The sequence below is a fragment of the Colletotrichum higginsianum genome (assembly GCF_001672515.1).
Source record: "Colletotrichum higginsianum IMI 349063 chromosome 7 map unlocalized unitig_7, whole genome shotgun sequence".
NCBI lineage: Eukaryota > Fungi > Ascomycota > Sordariomycetes > Glomerellales > Glomerellaceae > Colletotrichum > Colletotrichum higginsianum.
The window spans coordinates 3,631,169-3,656,583 of NW_017263917.1; the positions used below are offsets into that span (position 1 = coordinate 3,631,169).

Genomic DNA, 25,415 nt, shown 5'->3' on the forward strand with positions numbered 1-25,415 from the left:
GCCATTCAGGACCTCAAGTGTCCACAGCTGATGCTTCCATTTTCAGGGTTTCGACACCGCCACAGCGCCGCCCAAAACGTATGACCGTCCGTTTATACCACAATCCCGCACTCGTTTCAAACTTCTCCACTCTACAGTATGCTCATTCAAGCCGAACAGAGTTTTCTAGCATAGGATCTGTACTGTATTCCGTCCTCCGCCCTGTAGACATCATTCGGTGCTCCACCCGCGGAAGGGGCTTAGCTGAGCCTAGCTATCCCGGATCCCCGAAGGAAATGTTGCTTCACATGACTCAGGTCGGTCAAATGATGGCAGTGGCCCAACTCACTTCCGATTTCGCTAAGATGCCAAGCATTTTGATGGGCTGCGAACGGGACAAGTGCCCTTCCCGTCCATCAAGGGCGCATAAGCCACTGCCAAAACAACGAGAATGATTGAAGCCTGTCTGATTCATGGATAGAACAAGCGCCGAAAGAAGAGCACAAGATGTGGCGGTGCAGCTGTCGCCACAAACAAATCTCAGTTAGCAGGACTGGCGAAAAACATTTCAAGAACTAAATTCACCTATTAGAGCCAAATCCCCCAAATGTCAGTTGCACCCAAATGCTTGAAAACCAAGTTTTTTTTCTTTTTCATCCGAGCTACAGGTTATGCAATCCATATCAAGATGAAGTCCTGGGCGAGACAGGCGCAAGCCACAGGTCATAATGACGAGATGATGACCTACACAGCCACAGCCACACCCCCTCATTGTGGCGCGTTCTGTCTCAAGCGCCACATCCATCCTCCAATGTGGCCGGTCGCAGCCCCCGCCGTGACGGACAATGCTCCGAGTGACAAATCCGAACCTCCGTCATCCGAACCCCACACCCGCTCCGCATCCTTTACGTGAGAAAGGGACTCGCGAGAGTTTACCGACTGGCGAGGGATGGCCCTTCCTCGGGGGCGGCATGTACAGAGTAGAGCACACCCAGCGCCGTGTGCGGTCTGTGCCTTTACACGTGTACATAGACCTAAAGCGCCCTCCATCCCTCACGTCCCTCGGCTCGAGAGTTTTTTAACACCGGTGTTGCGAGTAGATTAGACTTCCCGAGGAGTTAGTCAGAGCATCATGCCGCTGGCTTCCGTCCCTCCTACTTCCCTCGCCACCGGAGCAGAGTGGTGCTCAGAGGACCGGCTCTCTGGAGGTCTGGGCTGCACGTCGACCGACGACGAGCTTATTGGGGTTCCAGACCGCGCGCAGGACGCTACTGGAACAGGGAGGTAGAGGGGAACGCTGCTCTGTGCGGGAATCGTCTTCGGATTGGTGGGAGGTTGGCATGTTTGATGAAAGGATGATTGAGGTTTATCGGTCGCATTGTAGGCACGTGTTCTGCTAACTGTGGTCTCCAGCGGGCGAATCGGATTGGTGGTTGATTCTTTTTGGAGGCTCAGTCCAAGGAAGATATAGAATGAGTCGCTTTCCGAGAGGCACGACAGCTCACGAAGACGGCTGGTCTACGTCCATGTCACGATTCTAAGCAGCTCCGAAACCCGTGAAGCTTGACAAAGTAAAAGTACATCTGAATAGAGGACATCAGAATCTGCGAAATTGACGGTTTTCGGTGACAGCATCTCATTTACCTGGACGACTTATCATACATGGCTCTTAGCTGGGCTGTAGGCTCTACGACTTTACCAAACTCGTCACCAGGGTGTTATCTTCACTTGACTGGTAAATATAAGATCTGCGATGCTTTGTACTGGATTTTTTGGATTCGAAAGAAATTGTTCAAGTGCCATGATCCTATTCTTGTTGTACATGGGAGTATTCCATGTTTCATAACTCAAGGAGTTAATTTTTATTGTGCCCAGGTTCTCATTCTATTCGAAATGTAGATCGGGCGCCCTTTTCGTATCATCACAACAACCGTAGGAGCACTAACTATTCCTCATACAGCGACCTCGTTCATCAGAGAGACGCCCTCGGCGCCGGCCTGGGCCTCCTTCTTGCCTCCCTCCAGCCTGACGACCTCAAAGTCCCCCCAGCTGCTCGTTCCCTCCCGACAGGCCTGGATGTACCGGGGGATGCCGCCGAGGTAGTTGAGCGGCTCCTTTTTCTTACCCGGGATGTTGGCCCCAACGTACCACGACGACTCGTTCTTGCTGAAGAGCGTCGACTCGTTGGTGTCCAAGATGACCTTCTTCCAGTGCTCCTCGGCCGACCGCCGCGGCTCGATGGACTGGACGTTCTCCTCACGGAGCCTGGCGAGGATGTCGACGATGATGTCGGCCTGTTGCTCGATGAACGGCGGCGCGTTGGTCAGAGCTGTGGGGGCTGTTTGTGTTTCTTCAGGTCAGCCGCTCGTTTGGTTCTTGGGGGACACATCGTCGTGCCAGAAGACTTACCCTGAGGCCCGTACAACATAAACATATTGGGACATCCCCTGGTCATGAGGCCGAGGTACGTCCAGACGCCGTCCTTCCACCTCTCCTTCAGATCGACGCCGTCTCTGCCACGCAACCCCATAGATGTCAGTGCCCCGGTCACATTATCGTACCCCGTCGCGAGCACAATTATATCGTGCTCCCTCTCCTTCCCGTCCTCCGTCACGATGCCGCGCGGCGTCCACTCGCGAATACCCGTCTTCTTGAGGCCGACGACCTCGACATTGTCCCGGTCGAGACACTCGTAGGAGTCCTGTTCCAGACTGCTACGTTTGGTCGCAAGGGGATACGGCTGCTCGTCGGGGACCAGAATGGCCCTTTTCTGCGGGTTTCGGATCCTGGCGCCCGTCTTCTTGGCCCAGAAGTCGTAGGCCAGGCGGTTTGCCTCTGCGTTCACCAAGAAATCCGTGTACTGGCACACCTGGAAGTTGAACGCGCCCCGCTGCCAGAGTTCCTCCCACCACGCTTCTCTCTCCTCGGCCGTCGTCTCGGCCGTCGATCTGGGGTTGACGTCGGACGGGATCCCCAACCGGCTGTCTTTCGCCGCCCCGAATAGCTGTCCGTAGATGCTCTTGAGGCTGCGCTGCTCGAGCTCCGACAAAGCGCGCTGCCGCATCGGAAGCGCGATGTTAATGTTGCGGACGTACACCGTCAGCGTTACGCCGGGCTGCTTCGAGATCTCCTGCACACACTGAACGCCCGTCGCCCCGGCCCCGATGATGGCGACCCGCTTGCCCTGCACGTCGAGGCCGGACTCAGGCCAGGACGCCGAATGTACCACGGTACCCTTGAACGACACCTTTCCAGGGAATTCGGGCTCGTACCGCTTGATCGAGCTGCCCGTTGCCGTGATGAGGAACTGTGACGTGATGCGCCGGCCTGTGTCCGTCTCGATGATCCACCGCGCCGTCTTGGTGTCGAAGTCGGCACCCACAACGACTGTGTTGTAGCTCACGTCCTTGGAAATGTCGAGAACGTTGTCGATGTGCCGGAAGTACCTCTTGATCTCCTCGTGCCCGGGGAACCGCTCCGTCCACGTCCAGTCCTTCCATACCTCCCTCACGGAGAGTTGGTAGTAGGGCGTCTCCGAGTCGACGCGCGCGCCAGGGTAGCTGTTCCAGTGCCACACGCCTCCGAGCGCGGATCCGGCCTCGACGATGTGCGCCGCGAAGCCTTGTTTGCGCAGCTTGTGGAGCGCGTAGCACCCGCCGAAACCGCCGCCGACGATGAGCACCTCGTAGTCCATTTTCGCGCCCGAGGTGTCGTTGTGGAGACCTCCTCTGCCGTCGAGGCGGCCGTTGTCGAGGTGGCCGATAGAGCCCATTTATTCGTACAAGCTTGCAACTCAGTTGTGAACCTTGAATTTTATACGGGCTGAATCAGGTCACGGATGAGCGAAGAGTCATGCAGACGTTGATAGACTGGGTGAAAAGGGAAATTCGCGACTCAGTCCGGGAGACTCGTCGCTTTTATCAGTTGATGGACGAGTGGACGAGAAGATCAGATGCCTCTTCTGAGTTTCCACGGCGGAGAGGGGATGAAGCCGATCCGCCGCATAGTTTGCTTCTCGGCACATTGTAGCGGCTGTGAAATACCCTTGTCGGAGCGTTTGCCTCTGCTTAGCACTGCTAGTTAGTTCGTGTACATGGTTGACGTCGGTGGCCCGCTAAGCTACCGGTTGGTCGCGAGCGATCGATCGACGCAACTTCGGGCGAGTTGAAGTTGAACTTTTGAGACGCCGGGTTGAAACGTTTCCCTGTGTCGGCAACCTTGTCTGCGTCGCAGCGGGCGGGCCACTCAGTTCTAACATCTTGCGGGGGGGGGAAGGGCCGGCGTTGTTTCCCGGATCTACTCTATGTGCGTGACATTTTGCAAGAATGTGTCGAACAGTCGAGTGGACTGGGGAGATCCAGAATACGGCCCTTTCAAGGTTCCGGGCCCAGGATGTGGACATGGGCCTGGGATTCCTAGAGACATCGAGCCAGGTGCGGGACACAGGCAGAGAGTTGTCGGTGCGACGGACTACCGATGTAGGCAATCGGAACCTTTTCATTCGGCTTAGGCTTTGACTGATACACTGTTAGGCGGCAACTCTCACCTTGACATTGTAGGTTCGGGTCTGAATCTACTCATGCGGAAACAGACCACTATGATATAATGATTGATGTGATGAGGTGTTTGCAGTCCCCTAAACGGACTGGAAATATGGGTAGTCTGTTGATCTGATACTTGGCAGGCTTGAGATCATTGACAACCTCCATAACCCAATGCCGGTAGGTAGCAGAGATTTGGTGTAAGCAGGCCAGCTAGGTGGCTGTTGTTCACCATTAGGTAGATAGATGACTTTGGTAGGGGCCAATAATGAATGAAAGTTTAGTTCGCTGCGGGTGGCGTGGCCCAGCATTCCTCTAGTTAGGGCTACTCGTCTTTCGCAACTACCGACGTTGACCTTGTTGACTCGTTGACACCCCCTGATTTTGGCTATCACAGAGGTTGCCTGGTTGAGTACAAAGACGTCAGGAGGAACTTTGTGACGTATGAAAGTGAGTACCGTGGACAAAGTACTAACACTAGCATCAACTACCAACTACTGGATCCTCAGATCACTTTTCCGACGGCGGGCGCCACACGGCATTGCAATGATGTCAGCGTCAAAGGGTATTGCACCGGCCGGTCCCAAGAAACCGGCATCAGACCGGGCACCGGCTTGGTGGGACTAAGTATACTAGACCCAAGCCGGCTCCGAGTTTGGGGAATCAACTCGGCGGTCCTGCGCCCAGACAACCCCAGACTAATGCTCATTCGCCACCTACTCATCTTCATCGTTAACATCGGCAATGGTTCCCTTCCCCCTTCCCCGTCTCTCGAGGAACGCAATCAACAAGATGACCGGCACGGTCAGAGCACCGGTCACCAAGCTCGCGATGTAACCTTTCCTGTAGTTCGGGGCGTCCGTGACGGGGTAGAAGATCAGCGGCCACCATGTCTAGCTTTCGTCAGCGTGTGCAAAAAATCATCATCACCACAAGGATCCACTCACGACGAAGGCGAAGTCGAACGAGTTCATGAATCCCGTCGTGATCGCCCGGAGCTGCACGTCGTGGGCCGTCAGGTCGGCCATCCACGAGTACCAGAGCGCCTGCGGCGCGTAGGTCGTTCCCATCAGGTAGAAGGCGAAGAAGTAGCCGGCATCGGGCGGGTCCGAGATTAGGATGGCGCTGCTGACGACGAAGGTGAAGCCGATGCAGAGGGACGCCTGCCAGCGGGAGCGGAGCTTGTCGGACACGGCGCAGTAGATGAAGGTGGCAACGATGCCCGTTGCGTAGGTCGCGGTCGGGTAGTTGTTCTGCTGGATTACGCTGTAGCCACGGGAGGCCATCCAGAGAGGTATGACGTTGTTCCCAATGGCTTGGACGCTGAGGGAGTAGACTGTTCTCGCATCGGTCAGTAGAAGTTCATAACCGTCCAAACTTTGCAAAGAAAATACTTAACGCATGAAGACAGTCGGCAGGAGCCAGAACTGCCAGCTAAGCAGAACACGTCGGAACACGGTCCGGTCCCATGACTTGGTCTTCACACGGCCGAGGCGGCTAACGGCGAGTTCCCTCTCCTCGGGGGTCAGAAACCTTGCTGTGCGGTGCTCCGGAAGATCCGGGATGGCGAACCAGCCTTCAAGAGATCAGTCTAACATGTCCCACTGCTCCACGGACGCGGGCAACCTACCAAAGATGGCGAAGGGGATGGTGACACACGAGACCACCACGAAAATGAGCCGCCACGGAGCGATTGGGCCGTTGGAAAGAGACGCCAGAAGTCCCGCCTGGATCCAGCCTCCCGCCATGTTGCCGAGGTTGCCAAAGGCGCAGAAGACTGCCGCGCGGGTGGCGAGCTCAGATTGCTTGTACCACGACCCGTAGATGAAGTGCGCGCCCACACTGGACGTGTGTCGGTGAGAAGCTGTGGTTTCACGAGGCTCGGGCGCGGACGGACTTACTAGGCGATGGCCGAGAAGGCGCCTTCGAACCCGTTGAGAATGAAGACTTGATAGACGTGGTTCGCCCGGAACGTGACCAGAGTGAGGACACTCCAGACGGTGTTCGCCGCAACAAATACGTATCGGGGTTTGACGACAGTCAAGATGGAGGTTGAGGGGATCTGGAAAACTGCGTAGGTGACGAGGTAAATCGTGTGCATATAGTTGAAGTCCTAAAAACCCGCAGTCAGAACGTATCTCGAAGGTAATACTTCTTTCACCAAGCCGGCCTGAGACCCGAGTCTCCGACCTGTCTTGTCTCACGGCTGACTCCTACCCACCTTTCCTTGGAAGTTCAGCTCCTCCTTCATCCCGCTGATGTACGCCGTGCTGTAGCTGGCGCGGTTGATGCCGAACAGGAACCAGACGACGGAAAAGTAGATGAGCACGGTGAAGTCCAGCTTGATGAGCAGCGAGCGCTGGACCGACGGAGGGCCCCAGAGGACCGTTGTGATTCTCGACGCCATCTCGGAGCCTGGACGTGATGACGGCGGTTTGATCGAGACGGGGAGCAAAGGCGACGCCTCCCCCTCCGAGGTAGCGTCTGCCATTTTGTGTGCTTTGTGCGATCCCGCCCCTCACCCCCTGTCTGTACTACGAGGTTCCACAGGCACGATGCCGTCTTAGAGGGTTGCAGATTTCGCCATCGTTGATATGCGCAGTAGGCCGGTCATGTATGAACGGAGGTTTGGGGGGGTTTCGTCGAATCAAGATGTGAACATTTGGTCCCATCAACGACGGACTTAATCACCATTTCGGCGCTAAAGCCGCATAAGCATGTCTGTTACCTTGGCTCACACATGCCATGTGCTTATCAACCCCGCTCATCCCCGCTTATCCCAACCCCGATGGCGCGATCATGTGGCAGAAGGGAGATTGAGCCACGTTTAAATAACAAGAGTGGCGTTAGTAGAGGGCTGCTTCTGTTATAGAGAGCATAGGCTTGAAGAAGATGGGGTCCTAATACAATCTCAAGGGGATATACAACATACTTTTAGTGAGAGTTACTTGTTGGATATTAACAATAGTAGAAGGAAAGTCATGAATATATGTCTGTTGGTGGAAGTGTGTTACAGGAAAAGGCGTCCGACATCAGGCCTAGATCCCCCCTAGGCATCCGGGTTTTGGCCTCGGAGCGATAAATAGGCGATGATATTTTTGTAAACCTCACTCTATGGTCTACATATCTGATAGACCTGGGAGAAATGTAAGTTCTTGATTGAACCTTACAATCCGATTCGCATTGTCACCAGATGACATCAAACGTTGGTTCTAGTCGCTTCCGTCTTCCCTTGGTTCAGATGCGCCGCGCCAACTACGGTTTCGTCGTCGTCCACAAAGGCTTTGTCGCCAAACGCAAGCGCAATCTCCTCAAGTGTGTGATTCGCTGTCTCGACATAGTAGAACTTGGCCAGAGCCACTGATATTAGGCAGAATACCGCGATGATGACGTAGTAGTAGCCCCCGATGCTAGCGAACGCGTTAGGAGCTGACATGCCGATGGCGAAGTTGAACACCCAGTTCGAACAAGTGGCGAGCGCCATGCCCTTGCTACGGGCGCGCAGCGGAAAGATCTCAGCTGGGAGCAACCAGGGCATGGGACCCCAGGTGAAGCCGTAGATAGCGTTGTACTGAGAACAACGTAAGCATGCGCTATCTTACCATCTTGGAGGGATGAGCTTACGACAACGACGAAGGCGTAGATGCCATTGGCACGCACCGTGATGTCGGGTATGTGTGCCTCAGTAAAGGCGCAGACAATGCTGAGGGCGATAGCCATGAGGATGCCTAGAGGGTTTAGCGTCCAATGTTCCGTGGGATGAACGGGATTCCAGGAAATGTGCCCTACCACCAAGAATCAACAACGGGCGTCGCCCCCATTTATCAGCGAGCCACCAGGACAAGGTCGTGGCAGCCACATAGGGGATCGAGTTTGCGGCAGTGTAGAGCAGCGACTTGGACTGACTCATTCCAGCCTTGGCCAGGGTCGTGGGCAGATAGAACGAGATGACGTTGATCCCATTCAGCTGGGCAAACATTTGCGCAGTCATGCCGACAATGGTACGCTTTCGATAACGCGTGAACATCTCTCGCCATGAAGATTGTCCAAGAGTCGCCTCGTAGCGAACCGCTTCGCTGATCTCGAGCATGACTTGCTGGACGTGTTTGGCGTGCGTGTTACCGTCAGGCGTGTGCAAGTCGGCAACTGTCTGTATGCACTCCTGCGTGAAGCCGTTGCGGGCGAGCCAGCGGGGTGTTTCGGGTAGAATGAAGGACATGGCGAAGAGGATGAAGGCGAGGCCCATCTGGATGAAGTAGGGACCCTGCCAGGACTCGCTCTTTGGCACGAGGTGGTAGAAGCCGAAATCGACCCACGTCGACAGTGCGTAGCCCCCGATGAGGAACGTGTATTCGATCCCTACCATGAGGCCGCGGCGGTGCGGTGCGGCGATCTCGGTCTGGATGATGGGGACGGTCATCGACAGAAAACCGACGCCGAATCCTTGGATCGTTCGTCCGGCGATGAATGTCGCATAGTCGGGAGCAAAGGCTTGAATGAAGGCGGAGGCAAAGTAGACGAAGCCGCCCAGTCGAACGCATCTCTTTCTGCCAATCATGTCGCCAATGTTGCCGGCCATCAGAGAGCCGATGGCGGCGGAGACTTGCAGACATGCGACGAGGATACCCGTGATGGAGGGGTTGATGTGTTCGCTTGAACCATTGGCGCCTCCGTAGTCTGCGAAGAATCTCTTGAGGAACACGGGGTTGACCAAGAGGCCGGCCACGACACCTGGACATGTGTGTCAATGAGGTACATGGGGCATATGCAGGAAAGAATTTGTTACATACCCTGATCGTAACCAAATAGAGCATCGCCGAGACTACCGAAAGCGCAGGTCATCCACAGCAGAGGTTTACCCCTGAAGGGATAGCGAGCATGGACAGTCTTTGGCTTGATCTTTGCCTCGAGCCATGAGACGCGTGGTGGCGGTAAATCCACCGCATTGGAAAGAACAGGAGCAGACTCCAAGAGAGTTGGCGCAGGTGGTTTCTCCATTGCTTCAGTGATGATGTGACGAGACCACTTTAGATCGCTGGATTAGCCTGGACTCCAGATTTCTACCCCCGTGGGGGAGAATCTGGGGATATTTAAAGCATCGACATCTGAACTCATTTCCTCGCCCAGGGTAGTAGCTTTTTGATTTGAGCCGGCGGAACCTGAAGACTTGTGCAAATCGCGAAGCATGGGAGCGGCCACTTTGTCAACTTGGTTCCATTTTCAACCGTCCCCCACGATTGAGCCGACATAAAAAGCGTGCAACAACGGCCATGACCCTGTCCCCCCCCCGACCCAAAGTTTTCCCAACCAATCGGAAAACAATATGTGCCCGTGGAGTGAACCGGTTCACGGGCTGACCTTGGGATGAATCGAGGCTCAACATCCGCCGGAACCGTAGACGTGCGCTAGTCCAGTGATTTTCCCGGATCCGTATGCCATGGGTGTCAGTGCCCGTTCGAAATCTGCGGCAAACTTTTCTTCAGCCCGTACCCGGTATACTCGGATTCTTAAGTCAGGGTTTGCCTTGTTTCTGGAATGTGTGAGATGTTGTTTATGTGTTAAAGGATGATCTACAGTGGACGTCGAAGAACTTGGCCGTTGCTATTCCGAATACTGTGCAGTCACTCTTCTGAAGCCTACAAATCTTGATCACCAAGACGCTACGGCACTTGGCCGCTCCAAGTAGAATCCCAGAGCCAGAAAAGACCGTTCGCCCCATAATCTACCGCATGCTGCTGCCCTGTCGACTCTGTCGATGCTTGGCAAGACCCAGCTGCGTACCCAAGATGCTGCGATTCGTTTCCTAGCAACACGCCGTCACTCCCTGACTCTGCTGCAGGATTAGGCTGCAAGTACTCATTTTGAAATGGCGGAATGACTAGCGCAAGTCAGTATGGAACAGGATCTGCCACTGGGGGGGGGGGGGGGGGGGGGGGGGGGGTGATCACGTACTCTGCTGGACGGAAGCTAGACTTTCATTGAGGCGTTGTGCGAAGCTTGGATTGGGCCCATGCCCTTGATCTGGTCCGTGAACCAAGATGTTAATCACGGATTCGGTCTGGGTGTGAGAGACTCGCTCCGACACTGCAGAAGAGGGGCCGACGTCGGGTAGAGGAGGCTGCGGTGCCGCCGTATGATCCACGACGCCCGAGCTCGGGGGGGCGGTCGGTCCGATCATGGCTTCACTCTCGCGTCGAAGGAGCAGACGTATGAGATTCTTCAGCACAGCACTGCTTTGGCTAGACAGCGACGATCTCTGACCCAGGAGCTCTTCCAGCCGGAAGACCTTGGTAATCGGCCTCTTTATCCCTTGGGCTTGGTCGGAAAGAGGGTCCGAGAGGGCAACCAGGATCAGGACAATGGCCGCGTTGAACATGTTCATGGCCACAAATGCCACGAGGTGGCTTTCAGTCGCAAGTTGGGTGAGCTGCGGTAGTTCCGTCACGCTGGCAGTTCTGACTGCTGCGTCCCACCATTGTTCCGAAATCGCCGTTGGCTCGACTCCGAAACAATCCTGACTCTCACGGGGCGAGTGGACACTGCCGCCGTGGGAGGCTAGGCTTTGAGGGCCGGCGTGGCTTGCCGATGGCGAAATCATGTCTGCGACGCTGCTGCCATTGGGTCCGGGACTGCTCAAAGACAGGTTCTCCAACTGACGAGTCAGAAATGGCCGATGCAGCACGATCAACAGGTTGTCGAATGTCAGCTGCAAGGACAAAGATTGAAGAAGATGCGCCCGTACGCCCCAGCCCGTGGCGAGAGGGTCGTAGTCTCGCTTCAGGTCCAGGCATAAATCCGGCGGCAAATGGCGGCGCCACGATGCCAGTCTTTGTGTCACGTTGCTGATCATGGACCGGTGCACCGAGTCGAAGTATTGGTGTGTTGCGCGTGCCGACAGAGAGCCGAATATTTTCTTCAGCGCTGGTGATGCGATGAGGTATAACTGCGTTAGCTCTGTCTGATACGGCGAGTAGCAAATGCCAGTTGCTTGTGCGTGTGCGGCATCGACCCCAAAGAACGGCGACTCGGTGAACTTGGCTGGCAAGTCGACATTGTAGTCTTCGTCGTTGATACTAAGAGGACGTCCATACGAGATCGAGGCGAATCTGAGTCGTCAGAACTCACCACTACCGGAAAGACGGACTGTTGAATTCATCATACCTATCCCATGTGTAGATTGTCCACCATACCCGCTTACGCTCCTCAACGTCGTCGAACGATCCGTCCTTTTGTCTTCGATGTAGACCCAAGGCGTGAGACATCTTGATGGTTGCACCCAACAGGGCAAAAGACAGATTTGGCCGACCGTGGTACACATGATGAGACCCCAATAGGATGAGGGTCTGCACCGCCGCCAAAGAGCGCTGATCCATGACCTGGACCAGCCGCGTTTCTACAATCTTGAGTAGATCATCGCTCCATAGCTTCCATTCTTGGCTCCCATCACGAGGACCCTTTTTGGACTGATACCATGCTGCCATACCGAGCACTGTCGATAACAGGATCAAGAAAGGCGCCTCCGAGGGATGTGCCAAGCCATCTTCAATCGACTGGAGCTGTCTGCGGAACTTTGGCTCGTATAGGACGAGAGAGAACCAATGGACAGCCTCAAAGTACTCCTCTAGCAGCAACTGGATTGTGCCAAGATCCGGGAAGCGGCCTTCAAGAATGGTGGGTATTGGAAGACGCTGGCAGCCGTTCCTCGGAAGAGGGGTGCGGGTACCTGCTCCACCGTCCGGAATAGCTGATGTTTGGTTCTCGTCGATTGTTTGACTTCCCAGGCGATAGATCTGGTGGCGAGGTTCGAGTTAGAGAATTACCAAATCAGAACAAAGATAGGAAACAAGAGTAGCACTACCTTGCGGGCAATGCCCATTGCTGACTCCGATTCCCCATAATCTAGCGATGGCCACGAACCGCGTTGGTTAATCGAGTCTACTGCATAATCACTCTCGACACTCCCTGCCACACGCTCCTCATGCGGAGACAAAGTCTGCTCCGTCGGGAGGCCGGACGCAGAGCGGGCATTGCTGAGGATAGTAGCTTGAGGACGTCTTATGCATATTAGTCTAATATGAACCACAAACACCTGGATGCAACCAAATGCAAGCTTGTTTGCGTACTTTCGCAACTTGGACGCGCGACGCTCGCTGCGATTCCGAGCTCTGTCTCTCGGATGCTCGTCAACAGACGCCTGGTCACAATCGACGTTGGCTCGCACGCAGAGCGAGCACGGCCTGAAAGAATCACACTAACACCAAGTCAGCGGATCAATTACGCTGACGCGGAGAAGATGGACAGGGAGGAGGGCCTACTCTGCTCTTGTTCCGACGGCATCTACTGCATGCGTTGGACACCCGCGTTGGCAACCGGCGGATCTCAATCGAAGTCGATGAGCCGCTCTCCGAAGGCTGATGTCTGGGTTCCGACATTGTGAAATGTTGAAAGTTTACAGCATGAAGAAGACGGAACCGAATGACCGACGGGCTGTGTTCCAAAACATGCTCTGGAGAGTTGGCCTGCATGAGGGGGGTAACTTGGGTTAGAACACAAGTCCCAGTGTCGCAAGTGAGCGAGCATTGGCCCAGTAATGACCGGATCCGAGACCGAGATTGCTGAGGGCTTGTCCGAGGACGCGGTTCCGGCGGCACACCCCTCCTCCGCTCCCTACATCTGCCGTTCTCCAACTTCCTCGGAACCGGCTCACTACCAAGTCAACGACAGGTACACGGGGGGCCAAGGAGATTACTAGATAGGCCAATCAGATTCCACTCAAGGAAAGCCATAATCACAGCAGGGTTGCGACAATAAATGTCCAGATTCCCGTCTAACGGTGTTAACGATGTTTGACGTGTAGTTCAGTTGTTCGGCCGCACTCCAGTCTTCTTCACCTTTGGATAAGACAGTCGACGAGTTATCCTACAAACATGACAATCCCATCCATCGCCTCCAACCCTTTACGCGTCAAGCAGACAATGCCTTCCGAGTGCCCACCCCCTGGCTATCGCCCACGACAGCCGAACCTCTCCTTCGTTCTCAAGCACCCACACGATGTCGAATTCGTCGATCGACCGATGCCACATCTCTCATCACCCAAGGACGTTATGATTGCCGTCAACTACACTGGAATATGCGGCTCAGATGTGCACTACTGGGATCACGGCAGGATCGGCCACTTCGTGGTGGATGAACCAATGGTTCTGGGCCACGAGTCGTCTGGAACGGTAGTCCAAGTCGGTAGCGCTGTGACAGGCCTTCAGCCCGGCGACAAGGTTGCCATCGAACCCGGCTATCCGTGCCGGTGGTGTGCCGAATGTCTAGGGGGTCGATATAATCTATGCCCTGACATGGTGTTTGCGGCCACGCCTCCGCACCACGGCACGCTCACCGGCTTCTGGGCCGCACCGTTCGACTTCTGCCACAAGCTGCCCCCGAATGTTTCTCTCCAGGAAGGCGCCCTGATCGAGCCCCTCGCGGTAGCGGTCCATATCGTGAAGCAAGCCCGGCCGACGACGCTTCCAGGCGCAAGCGTTGTCGTGATGGGAGCGGGCCCGGTAGGCATCCTGTGCGGCTCTGTTGCCAAGGCCTTCGGCGCGACGAAGATCGTTTTTGTCGATGTGGTACAGGCAAAGCTGGACTTCGCGAGAGGCTTTGGCTGTACGCATGTGTACTTGTCTCGACGGATCTCGGCCGAGGACAATGCGAAAGCGCTTCTCGGCCAATGTGCCCTTGAAGGGGGCGCGGACATTGTCATCGAGGCAAGCGGAGCAGAGAGCTCAGTCCAGACCAGCCTCTACGCCGTGAAAGCAGGAGGCACGTATGTCCAAGGTGGCATGGGCAGAGCGGATATCAGCTTTCCCATCATGGCCCTGTGCCAAAAGGAGGTAGCTGCCAAGGGCAGTTTTCGGTACGGGCCTGGCGACTACAAGCTTGCTGTGGAACTCGTGGCCAGTGGTGCAGTTCAGCTCGACAAGCTTGTTACGAGCGTGGTGGATTTTGGAGATGCCGAAAAGGCATTCCATAGAGTAAAGGAGGGAAGCATAGGGAAGACTCTTATTGCAGGGCCTAACAAGTGCAAGACGCATGCAGGTATGGTCGGGTAGCGACACCGAAAAGAGTTCTCTTGTACGTTTTGAAAGCGAGTATCCCGCTCATTTGTCAACTCAACTCGAATTTCATCTGTGGGTGGGAATAAGTTTTGGCCACCTATATATTCTAACTTTTGGACAATTTACGCATGACGGCTATAAGACAACAAAACATGGCTAGTTTTCACATGACCAGAGCTCATATAGCTGTGACTTTCGAAGAGCTCGAGTTCTTCTGGTCATCACTGTCCGACTTATCCCCGTCGGGCGGTGTCTGAAGATTGCGGGATGCGGCGGCCGCCTCAAAATCATCGACCGTCATCGAGCCGTACTTTGCGAGCGAGTCTTTGTCCATCTGCAATTTTACAGGGTCAGTCAAGCTGCATTGATGGCCAACAGCAGTGTCATTCACGACGTACCTTGATAACAAGCCCCATGAAGCCGAGGACGAGGACCGAGCACACAATCATGACGATGGCGCCCTTCTTCCAGTACGGCGCCTCGTCGGCGGCGTAGAAGATGATGCCCCAGAAGGTGTACAGCGTCGTGGCGCCGACGTTCATGGCGTAGACGGTCACGCTGCGGACGGCCTCGTCGCCGCTGCGCTGCAGGATGATGCTCGCCCAGCCGAAGATGAGCGGGTTGACCATGTACGACGAGCCCGAGAGGTAGAAGGCGAACATGGTGCCGGCGAACGGCAGGGTCGGCACGAGCAGCATGGCGGCGCACACGATCTGGATGATGCACACGAGCAACACCATGGGCACGCGGGTGCCGGTGGCGTCCATATGCCAGGCGGCGAGGATGTTGGTCACGATGCCCACGGCCTGGACGCCCAGGGGGTACGTGTTGATCTGGCTCTGGGTGAAGTGCTCGGCATGGTACTTGAGCCAGAGGATGAAGTTGCCCTGGACAACCCAAGCCTCGAGGGTCGCGCACAGGGGGGACCAGAGCACCAAGATCCAGCTGCGCTTCGGTCAGCTTTCATGCGTCTTGGACAAGGAAGGAGAGGAGAAGAGAGAGAGAGAGAGAGAGAGAGAGAGTTGTTGGACATGGAACTTACAAACCAGGCATGAGCACGAGGCGCCTCAGCAGGGAAAAGGGGCTGACGCTGTGCGAGTTCTTGACGACCGGGGGTAGTCGCCCAACGGCGAGCTTCTTCTCAGACTCGCTAAGATAACGGGCGTTGGTGTTCTCCGGGATGTCGGGGAAGTAGAAGAAGCCAAAGAAGGCGATGGGGAGGGTGATGATGCCATCTGCACACGCGCGCGCGCAACACAGTCCCATCAGCAAATGTCCAACCCAATATCCGACCATTTTCCCGACGACGACGACGACGAAGAATGGAAACTACTCACCGATGATGAAGACCCATTGCCAACCGCCGAGGCCGCCCACGCCGCCGAGGCCCTTGTAGATGGCGGCCATCATGGCGCCGGCGAACATGGTGCCGACCTGGCCGGAGGCGGTGAAGATGGCGGTGCGCTTGGAGATCTCCTGCGGCTTGTACCACGAGCCCATGATGTAGATGGCGCCCGAGTAGGTGCTGGCCTCGGCGAGGCCGAGGAAGAAGCGGACGACGCACAGCTGGGCGGTGGTCTTGACGGCGGCGCTGACCATGGTCAGGCCGGCCCAGACGAGCACCATACTCGGCAGCCAGATCTTGGGGCGGACGATCTGGAGGCCGATGACGATGCCGTGGGGGATCTGCCCGACGACCATGCTGCGAGAAAGCGTGTGTCAGCAACGGCGAAAGGGGAAGGCGAGGCGAGGCGCGCGTGGGGACCCAGCGCTGGCTTCGTGATGTCTTACCCCGCGGTGGTCACTGATAACACGGTGTTGTAGTCATGACCCTTCATGTGCAGGGCCTCCCGGAGACCAGCAACCTAAGAGCACCACCTATCAGGATCTGTTCATCATTGTCTGGGCGAGCAGTGCTCATATTGTCTTGTCGACTTACGTATGCATTGGCGAAGGCGGCACGGTCTGTAGGCGTTGTCAGCTGGGAGGTCGAGAGACCCTTGAAGGTTTCCCAATGCACCACTTACCCAAGTAGTTGAAGAAGTAGCTCAGACAGCAGTAGGTCTGTAGGAGTTAGTTGAGTTGAACCCGTATAGGCTCGTGTAGCAACTGGGCTTGCTCACCAGGATGAAGAAATCTGGATGAATCCGTTAGTATCATCGGGCCGGAAGAGAAGAGAAGATAACAGAGGCCGGACTGGCGACTTACCGATTTTCTGGACGAGTCGTTTTTCTTCTCTCGACTTTGCCTCGTCTCCAAGGAAGAAGACTTCAAAACAAAAAGCCCAATACCGTCAGCCAATACTCTCCCCGCCCCCCCAATGCAGCGGTTCAATGCGAGAATAACTACCTTTGACCTTATTGCCGGTGCCACGGTTCTCGGTCACCATGTTGTCGGATTACCACCGGCCTTTCGTCGCCGCAAAGGTTGAAAAGGGATAGGAGCCTTTTCTCAGTAAATCGGGAAAGTCTGACGAGTTCGTGCGTGAAAATATAAAAAGAAAAAACAAAAACAAATCCCGAAGATTCAACGTTGTCGCGTTCTCGCCGCGGGATTATCTTTGGGAGTGGGGGATCGTCGAAGGAGGGGGGGAAAAGTGTTGTCGAATACCAAGTCGCACTAAGCCATCCAAGGATCTGATTCTCCTAGTCTTTTTCCAATTCTCTCTTTTTTTTCTTCTTCTTCTTTTTACGGTTACGTAGTATTGAAACCGTCGCCCCTGGCAGCTCTAGAATTAACAACTCGGGGGGTATCGTGTCTATATTGCGAGCGAGAAATAATGCGTCGTACCCCCCTTCGAAAAGTCAAAATTGCTTCGAGAAGGCAGAGAAAGAACGGAAACCTGGGAAAACGATGCGCAAAAAGGGAACCTTGATGTCCTCTTATCCCGGTCATTCTCGCCGGCGGCCCCGTCTCGCGCCGTCAATCCTGTGGTCCCGCTGTCCCTAGCGGCCTCCACCGGGCGACATGGACTTGACCTGTCTCGACAAATGAAGTCCTTCATATTGGAGAGAGAAAAAAAGAGGCGGGGAATCCTTGGCGCTTCCGATAGTGAAAGAGAGAAGAAGTGAAAAAAAAATAATGTCTAGCTGCATGTTGCCGCAGGCCAGACCTTCGGCCGCCCGCATGCCCGCTATCGCTGCTAGTTGCTGACTTGTCTGTCATCCAAAGGAGGCATGTGATGACTACCGAGTTAGCTAGTGTGTTGGTTGCAAGACGGCTACGCAGCACACAGTTCGCTCTACTTAGTCCCGCCATTCAACAACGTCTTGGCAAGTAGAGTGAGAGTGGTATTGGCATCACAAGGATGACCCGAAATAAAGCCCGAATCGAACTAGACTGAATGAAAACAAAACCTTGACTGCTTAGGCGCGGTCCATAAAATCCGCCTTCAAACTTTTTAGACGCGCAGATCATCGTCCGAGGGCTGCTCCAGCTGGGAAAGGTTCACTCGAGTCAAATCAGCTCATGAGTGGGCTCGTCGTGACGGTTATAGAAACTTTCAATCTATTTTATCAATCGAACTGAAATTCTGCTCAACCTTGTGATGACCCTTTCTAAATCAGCGCCTTAGTTCTCCGCAACCTTGTCCTTTGCATTAGCAGCCGCAGCAGCCGCGATGGCCTCCTGCCTTTTCTTCTCATAAATGGGCTTCACCTTACACTCCAACGCCTCCTTGCAAAAGTCCTCAAACGAATTTCCCACCAGGTCGGGATACAAGTCTTTGCCGATCTGATAACCCAGGTAGCGGGCGTACTCGGGCGTGTTGTCGCCGCGGAGACCCCACGACTTGCGATACTGCAACACCGAGAGCTTGTGGATGTTGGCCTCGTCGTTTTTGGCCTCGTCCAGCCGAGACTCCATGTCCTCTGCCGACCACTACGTAATGGGTTGGTTACCCGGGGTCGCCCCGATTGCCAAAAGCTCATTCGCGACGTGGGCTGTCTGGGACTCACGTATTCTCTCTCGACCCTCTCCCCGCTCAACCTCTCGACGAGGCCGTAGACGTCGTTCTGGGACAGCAGCTCGGTGTACGCGAAGACCTTTTGGTTTAGGGTGCGAGGATCCGCGATGATCCGCGCGACGTACTTTCCAATATCCCGTAGGTCGGTCATACCGGACAGCACAGTCCCGTCGCCCGCGATCCAATCCGGAAAGGGACTCGCGACCGCGTTGATCTTGCCCGAGGGGAGGCGCGGCAGGCTGATCTGGTACCACCAGCCGACGTCGATGACGGTGTAGGGCAGATACAAGGTTTGGACATGGTTCAGCACATCCTCTTTCTGCGTCACACACGTCAGTAAGCCTGGGTCGGGGTTCAAAAGAGCGGACAGTGGGGGGGGCGGGGGGGTGGGTTGCCGCCCGGGTCGTACTTTGTCCCTGAGCCATAGCATCCCTCGGGCCGGCATCACCGTGCCGAAGAAACACGGCACGAACCGTGGGACGCCGGCCGTCTTGGCGGCATTGGCGAGGGGGATCTGGTCCATGATGCCTTCCGCGACAATGGCCGAGATGACTACTTCGTGCCCTGTGAGCTGTTTCGTGATCTCGTCTTCAGGGCCGCCGAGGTCGACCGAGGCGATCCTGACGCCCCTCTTCTCCAAGTCGTGGATTTCGGGCTTCTGGAGCGAGCTCGGCCGGATGAGGGCTGTGATCTCCTATTCGCGGGATTTCGTCAGTATCGGCGGCGGACAGTCAGTACCTGACCGGAACTGCGGCGGGGTCGGTCTGACATATTTTGGATCCGTTGAGGCGAGCAGGCCGTTCAAGATGGATGTCCCGGTCTCTCCGGTTGCGCCAAGAAGTGCGACCCTCATGGCTGGGCTCTGTAAGCTGGTTAGGTTAGGAAACGTTGGAAGACACTATCGGGCGAACTGAGGCCCAAGTTGGTAGTTTTCATCGTCTGAACCGAGACTACAGAGGTTGACGTTGCTGTTTACTTATGCTTTCGAGAATCGGGGTTCACATCCCGTCCGCCCTGGGCCCAGGTCTCCCCCCCCCCCAAACCCTCCCAAGCCCGAACACCACGAATCCATTCGTCGCGGCAGCCAAGTTGTGACCACTCCTGGCCATTCTCCCCCGCGGCCTCCGTACGCCGACCACATCGAGCGTCCAAAGTCCGCAAAAGCGGAGAAAGAATATGTAGACTGGCCCGATCTGACGCAGCGGGGTAAGGGGCTTTTGCGGAGGATGCAGCGGGAGGGAAGGTTAAGCGTGCCGCACCCACGTCGAGAGCTGATACAGATATGGGGAGTTGCTCGGATTCGGGTTCGGGAAGCATTGGGACCAACCCGTCTGTACGATGAGCCAAGACGCCAACGAACAGGAACTCGACGGGACATAGCATGGGTGAAGGGTGGGGGGCTTGGACAGGACGGTGAAACCGACAGGAACATATTGGTGAGATGCTATTTGTCGTTCGTGTACAGGCGACCTAGAAGGGGAGGGGGGGTTTCGTCTGCCCAGGTCTCTTTTCGTTCAGTAAAAGGTGCCTCATTGTAACTTTTGATTAAAGGTAGAGGAGGATGCTCGAGAATAGACAAAATGATGCATTCTGAGATTTGTGGACTTGAATCAACTCCTCACTCACCACTCCGGCTCAAGTCTTCCTGCACGATAGCCAAATACTCGGTGACCTTGTTGTTGTTGTTGTCCTCGACTCGCTTCGTCCGCTCGGTGGTATCGGCTTCGATTTGGCTGGCGATACTCGGTAAAGCGGACCGACTCACTGAGTGACTTGGCATTAACGTCCCGCCTGGTCAACCATCCTAACACAATCAATCCATGGGCCCTCGCACCGATCCGAGGTCCACTGACCCCTCGACTAGCTCGGCATCAAACCGACTGGACATGGCTGAATGATGACAACGAACGGAGTCTCGAATCGAGACTAGGCCGTGAGGGCCGGGTGCGCAATGGGATGTGTGACAAGAGTGTTGCCTGGTACTCGAAAAGCCCGTGAGATGTTTTCCTGTTGTGCTTCTTGCGGTGCGTCACTGAGAACGAGCGACCCGCGGCAGGAGTCGCTGATTTCTGACGCGCTGCGGGACCCGGCCGGCGCCTGGGACACCCGAAGGAACTCACTCTGCTTGACGCGCGGCAGTGACTGCACCGGGCGATGAAGCATAGTGATGAAGGGTTCGGGACAACTGGACCCTTCATGGGTACGACGGCGACAGGTCAATACCAGTGGACTACTAGGTAAGTGCATAAGTGAGATTGCCGGCCTTGGTGTTTCTCAACCGCCATTGACTTGAAAGTGAAATGATGAACTGTGAGTGCTGGCCAAAGGCCCAGAATTGGCCACCAGCGCGGATACTTGAGTATTAGACGACGGGGCGAGGGGGCTGTCGGATGCTCCGAATAGCTTAATCAAACCTAAAAGAAGAGGACCACCGATAGGAACATTGTGTTGTTTCTCTAGGAAAACAGTCCGGAAATCCATCTTTCTGCACTTCATTCAGACTGAACGAAGTCATAGATCGAGAATGCACCCTTTCTCTTGACTCAGTGAGGTCAGCGAAGGAGGGCCATCTCTCAGGTGGAGTTCAGCCTCCATGACCTAGAATCTCGAACAGATGTTAACAAATGCTCGCAAGCCCGACGAGCAAGAGATAAAGTCCCCAATGAGATGTTGCTCTCATTCAGACTACAGGACTACTTCAAACAGCTCTTGATCGTTTCCCCTGCTTTACCCCCCATCAAAAAGAGAGAAGCAAACCGGCAGACCGGCAGACCTTTACTCGCCAAGTCACCCCTGCCACAACAACCCTTCCCATATGAGCTGATCCAATGCACTACAAAGCCAAACATCGAACGATGAACGGTGGGAAAGGAAACAAGAGTCAAGAGCCCGGCAGAATCCAAAACCGACGTCAAAAGTGCTCCCCCCCCCCGCGTTGCCAATCACAAAGGATGGATCCGTCAGCGAGCAGTGAGCAGAGTCCCAACTATCTGACATTGGCCGATCTGGGCCCCATCAACCATGGCAAGCCATCCATCCAGTCACGCACGCAACAATTGACACCAATCCTAGACCGCGCCATCTCCCCTTCCGGAGGAGGCACGCCGCCCCCCCCGCATGCCCCCTCCCTCCCTCCCACGGACTTTCCCCCCCGCATTTTCGGCTGCTAGGCGTGGGAAGTACACTTACCCACGGCCGTCCGTTTGCCCTCCCTGCTTCCGGGTCTATGTTTCTCCCTTGGGTGGGGGGAAGCTGGCCAAGGGGACCAGTGGCGGGGAGAGGACTGATCTGATTCTTGGAGAAGTCGACCGCGGGGCACGACACCGCGGGGCGCAAAGGTTTACCCTTTACCCCATTGCCGAACTCTGTTGCCGCACCCGATGCCGCGTTCTGTTGCCGCATCCAAGCTGGTCATGCGATTCATGCCCATCATTTCGTGGCTTCGCGGACCCTAAATCCGGGGCTCCGAATCCCATACTTAATACTTAACATTCGTCGTCCTCCTACTTCGATCGCCCGCCTCTCCAGTACTCCCCAAACGTGGTATTCTTCGATTCGGATTCATCAAGCATCTCCCTTAATCCCCTCCCCGCATTGCAGCGTCATTGTTCCTGTAAACTCTTACAAGATACCCCCCTCCCTCCCTCCCTCCCTCCCTCCCTCCCTCCCTCCCTCCCTCTTTCAGGTCTTGTCATCTCTAGACCTCGATTCAACGAACCCGTCAACCAACCGACACATCCTTTTCTTCCCACACAATGGCCACGAACGGAACGAACGGCGCCAACGGCACCCACGCCAACGGAGCCAACGGAGCCAACGGAGCCAACGGCGCCCAGAGCAAGTTCGACCCCAACTTCACACAACATGTCATCGACCTCATGAGCCCCGAGACGAAGCCCAGACACAGACAGGTGCTCGGCTCGCTGATCAAGCACCTGCACGACTTCTGCAGAGACGTCGAGCTCACACAAGAAGAATGGATTCTCGGCGTCAACTACATCAACTCCATCGGCCAGGCCTACCAGAAGAACCGCAACGAGGCGTGGCGCGTGTGCGACATCCTGGGTATCGAATCGTGAGTGTATTCCATCCCCTGTGCAACCATTGCCAAATCCTTCCTTACCCCGCGCCACTCTCCTCTCCCGTCCTCTCCCGTCCTGTCCTGTCCAAGAGTCCAATCATCGTCATCCACCACCACCACCACCACCACCACCAGTCCAATGGCTAATGATTCATCCTTTTTAGGCTCGTCGATGAGATCAACCACACTGTCGTGACCGAGTCGGGCGTCACCCCCACATCCTCGGCCATCCTCGGCCCCTTCTGGTCCCCCGAAACGCCCTTCCGCGACCTCGGCGCGTCCGTCGTCCAGAACATGCCCAAGGACGGCCAGTTCACCTTCTTCCACGGCGTCATCAAGGACGCCGAGACGGGCAAGGGCATTCCCGACGCCGTCTTCGACATGTGGCAGGCCAGCACCAACGGCAAGTACGACGTCTTCGACCTCGAGAACCAGACGCGCCACAACCTGCGCGGCAAGTTCAAGACGGACGCCGACGGCAAGTTCTGGTTCTACTGCCTCAAGCCCACCGAGTACGCCATCGACACCTCCGGCCCCTCGGCCGAGCTGCTCCGCCTCATGGGCCGCCACCCCTACCGCCCCGCGCACATCCACATCATGGTCACCCACCCGGACTACATCGGCGTCACCGCCCAGCTCTACCCCAGCGACGACCCCTACCTCGAGACCGACACCGCCTGCGCCGTCAAGCCCGACCTGCTGCTCAACTTCCGGCCCGTCGAGAACGAGCCCCAGGGCGCCACCCTCGACGTCGAGTACGACGTCCGCCTCGTGTCCAAGAAGTACAAGCCGGATTCCAAGATGCTCATGCAGAACGCCAACCAGAACAAGTTTTAGACGGCCGTGTTTTGTTGGACCTTTTTTTTGTCTTCTTTTGTTCCTTTTTACCAGCGATGAGGAACCTGTGTGTGTATACAGCCAAACGGTTTCGGCAGGGGAGGGGGCTAATTGTTTAAGGAGGGGGAGGGGGAAGCACATCTCACTCCGCACACCGGAGGTTCTTGTAACTCACTTGCAGACGAAAATGGCGTCAGTGCAAAATGTGGCCCGTAGAAGGCCCAATTTTCTCCGCACGAATTAGAAATCGATGATATCCTTTCAAGTTGATTCGGTAGAATTCTTTGACAGCGACTGAACCCCGCAAGTCAGCCTTTGGTTGTTGTGTATGTGTTTGTGCCGCCTCCCCCCCCCCCCTCCCTCAAAGGAATCTTGCAGTGAAGAGTCCCCATTTTTACGGTAACCTCAACCACTCGCGACTTGATGACTTGATGAAACTCGCTATCACAAGTATTCCCGTTCGCTCATCGAAGGAATGCTCATTTTCGAAACCTGAAAGACAATGCAGAGAGGCTCCGAGATTCTCCTGCGCCCCGCCGGGTTTCCCCTCTGCCCCCACAGGGTTCCTTCGGAAACCTTCGGCTAAGCTGTCTCAGCGATCAGTTTTCTTTTAGGGGGGGGGGGACGATTCTTTTCCCGACTCGAAATGCCGTCTGGGAACTAGACAGGGGTTCGACACGCATGCGCGCAGCGTGTGGGCCACTGCCGGAACTGAGAAGCGGCTCCTGGGTGCTGGCATCCCTAACACTGTACTGTACGTAGAAGACTGGGAAAGGTTGTCGGGCCATGCCGTCCGAGGTATTGCTCCCGTGCCTTGCATCTGCCACCTCGGATGGCTACAGAGAACCCCTGCCTGCATGGATAGATGAGCATAGTCGTCTTCCAAGTTGAGAGAGTTTGCGGGCTTCAACATTACGCCAGTCCTTCTCACACGTCAGTCTTCACAGCCACTTCGTCATGACAGTATTTCGCTGTATTTGAGCTGCTGCATGCTCGGTGCAATAGCCCCTATCACATTGCACATGTTTTCGTGAGGCCAGCTCAACCCGAGCAGCTCACAAACAATATCTCCATCTACCACCGCCCGGGAATTGCCATAATGACGAAACAGGAATTTGTGAAGAATTCCAGAGTGCAAGAAATCGATTGAGGTCCATGTCCCCTACAGTAATGTCCGTATGAGGACTTCCGCTTCTTCAACGGTCCGGCATGTCTTGATTTGTCGTGAAGACCGTCAACTTACTTGTTTCACAACGGGGCATGCTGAAAGAGAGGGTTTGCAGTTTTATATTGCTATCTCGTAGCGAGGGCTCCAGCTGCAGTGCGTGCCTTCAGCAAGTAATTCCCTAATGTGCATGCCTCTAGCACAGCAACTCTAGCCTCGCAAGGTCGGCAGAGACCTCGCCTCTACCAGAATAGACATCGTTATTACCGTCCATATTTCCATGTGTAACCCGACCTTGCAACCCCCCTTACCCTTGCTGCACTACAGCGTACACCAGCCTATGGGTAGATAGTATAGCCCGCACATAGTACAACTGGTCCATACTCGAGCGCTTCCCTACAACTCAAAGTGCTGCAGTAGTGTATAACCATCCAATCATCGCCGACCACACCTTTTGGCCAGAATCTTCTTAACGCTACAGACCGAAACCGCCAAGAACGAAGCCCACTGGATCTCGGGTGAGCCACTCAGGAAATGACTCAATCGGCGAGCCTTTTCGGCTTGAAAAATGGAGTCTTGCACCAACTTACTGGACCAATATGGACTTTGGAGAGATGATGTGGTCCAATCAGACATATTTCCGCTTGAGAACCCTGTAACGCGGTAAAGCGTGGTACCTATGTCTGTGATGCCCATCCCAGATGGAACTGAGCTGAGAGGTCGGATGCCTTCGACCTGG

The 25,415-nt window shown here is 55.4% G+C and overlaps 9 protein-coding genes across 9 annotated transcripts; 2 read left to right on the plus strand and 7 right to left on the minus strand.

Moving 5' to 3' along the window:
* Window positions 1-1,931: 1,931 nt before the first annotated feature.
* Window positions 1,932-3,751, minus strand: CH63R_10793 (cyclopentanone 1,2-monooxygenase; the record flags this gene model as incomplete). The annotated part of the gene is made up of 2 exons (XM_018305767.1): window positions 1,932-2,317; window positions 2,389-3,751. The coding sequence occupies 2 exons, from the start codon at window positions 3,749-3,751 to the stop codon at window positions 1,932-1,934; spliced, it is 1,749 nt and encodes a 582-aa protein (XP_018155191.1).
* Window positions 3,752-5,236: 1,485 nt separating this feature from the next.
* Window positions 5,237-5,923, minus strand: CH63R_10794 (h+-pantothenate symporter; the record flags this gene model as incomplete). The annotated part of the gene is made up of 3 exons (XM_018305768.1): window positions 5,237-5,413; window positions 5,468-5,856; window positions 5,920-5,923. The coding sequence occupies 3 exons, from the start codon at window positions 5,921-5,923 to the stop codon at window positions 5,237-5,239; spliced, it is 570 nt and encodes a 189-aa protein (XP_018155192.1).
* A 1,796-nt stretch (window positions 5,924-7,719) lies between these two features.
* On the minus strand, window positions 7,720-9,518 carry CH63R_10795 (High-affinity glucose transporter; the record flags this gene model as incomplete). Its single annotated transcript, XM_018305769.1, has 4 exons — window positions 7,720-8,091; window positions 8,145-8,248; window positions 8,310-9,251; window positions 9,311-9,518. The coding sequence occupies 4 exons, from the start codon at window positions 9,516-9,518 to the stop codon at window positions 7,720-7,722; spliced, it is 1,626 nt and encodes a 541-aa protein (XP_018155193.1).
* An 880-nt stretch (window positions 9,519-10,398) lies between these two features.
* On the minus strand, window positions 10,399-12,396 carry CH63R_10796 (C6 transcription factor; the record flags this gene model as incomplete). Its single annotated transcript, XM_018305770.1, has 4 exons — window positions 10,399-10,431; window positions 10,570-11,626; window positions 11,682-12,310; window positions 12,379-12,396. 4 exons carry the CDS (start codon window positions 12,394-12,396, stop codon window positions 10,399-10,401), a joined length of 1,737 nt encoding a protein of 578 aa, XP_018155194.1.
* Window positions 12,397-13,447: 1,051 nt separating this feature from the next.
* On the plus strand, window positions 13,448-14,623 carry CH63R_10797 (Alcohol dehydrogenase GroES-like domain-containing protein; the record flags this gene model as incomplete). The annotated part of the gene is made up of 1 exon (XM_018305771.1): window positions 13,448-14,623. The coding sequence occupies one exon, from the start codon at window positions 13,448-13,450 to the stop codon at window positions 14,621-14,623; it is 1,176 nt and encodes a 391-aa protein (XP_018155195.1).
* A 184-nt stretch (window positions 14,624-14,807) lies between these two features.
* On the minus strand, window positions 14,808-17,018 carry CH63R_10798 (major facilitator superfamily transporter; the record flags this gene model as incomplete). Its single annotated transcript, XM_018305772.1, has 9 exons — window positions 14,808-14,963; window positions 15,028-15,574; window positions 15,672-15,864; window positions 15,967-16,331; window positions 16,421-16,494; window positions 16,569-16,594; window positions 16,657-16,693; window positions 16,753-16,766; window positions 16,979-17,018. 9 exons carry the CDS (start codon window positions 17,016-17,018, stop codon window positions 14,808-14,810), a joined length of 1,452 nt encoding a protein of 483 aa, XP_018155196.1.
* Window positions 17,019-18,199: 1,181 nt separating this feature from the next.
* Window positions 18,200-19,446, minus strand: CH63R_10799 (Isoflavone reductase family protein; the record flags this gene model as incomplete). The annotated part of the gene is made up of 3 exons (XM_018305773.1): window positions 18,200-18,508; window positions 18,529-19,287; window positions 19,363-19,446. 3 exons carry the CDS (start codon window positions 19,444-19,446, stop codon window positions 18,200-18,202), a joined length of 1,152 nt encoding a protein of 383 aa, XP_018155197.1.
* Window positions 19,447-20,037: 591 nt separating this feature from the next.
* On the minus strand, window positions 20,038-20,373 carry CH63R_10800 (uncharacterized protein; the record flags this gene model as incomplete). Its single annotated transcript, XM_018305774.1, has 2 exons — window positions 20,038-20,063; window positions 20,220-20,373. The coding sequence occupies 2 exons, from the start codon at window positions 20,371-20,373 to the stop codon at window positions 20,038-20,040; spliced, it is 180 nt and encodes a 59-aa protein (XP_018155198.1).
* A 1,975-nt stretch (window positions 20,374-22,348) lies between these two features.
* CH63R_10801 (Dioxygenase) lies at window positions 22,349-23,511 on the plus strand (the record flags this gene model as incomplete). The annotated part of the gene is made up of 2 exons (XM_018305775.1): window positions 22,349-22,668; window positions 22,839-23,511. 2 exons carry the CDS (start codon window positions 22,349-22,351, stop codon window positions 23,509-23,511), a joined length of 993 nt encoding a protein of 330 aa, XP_018155199.1.
* Window positions 23,512-25,415: the final 1,904 nt, after the last annotated feature.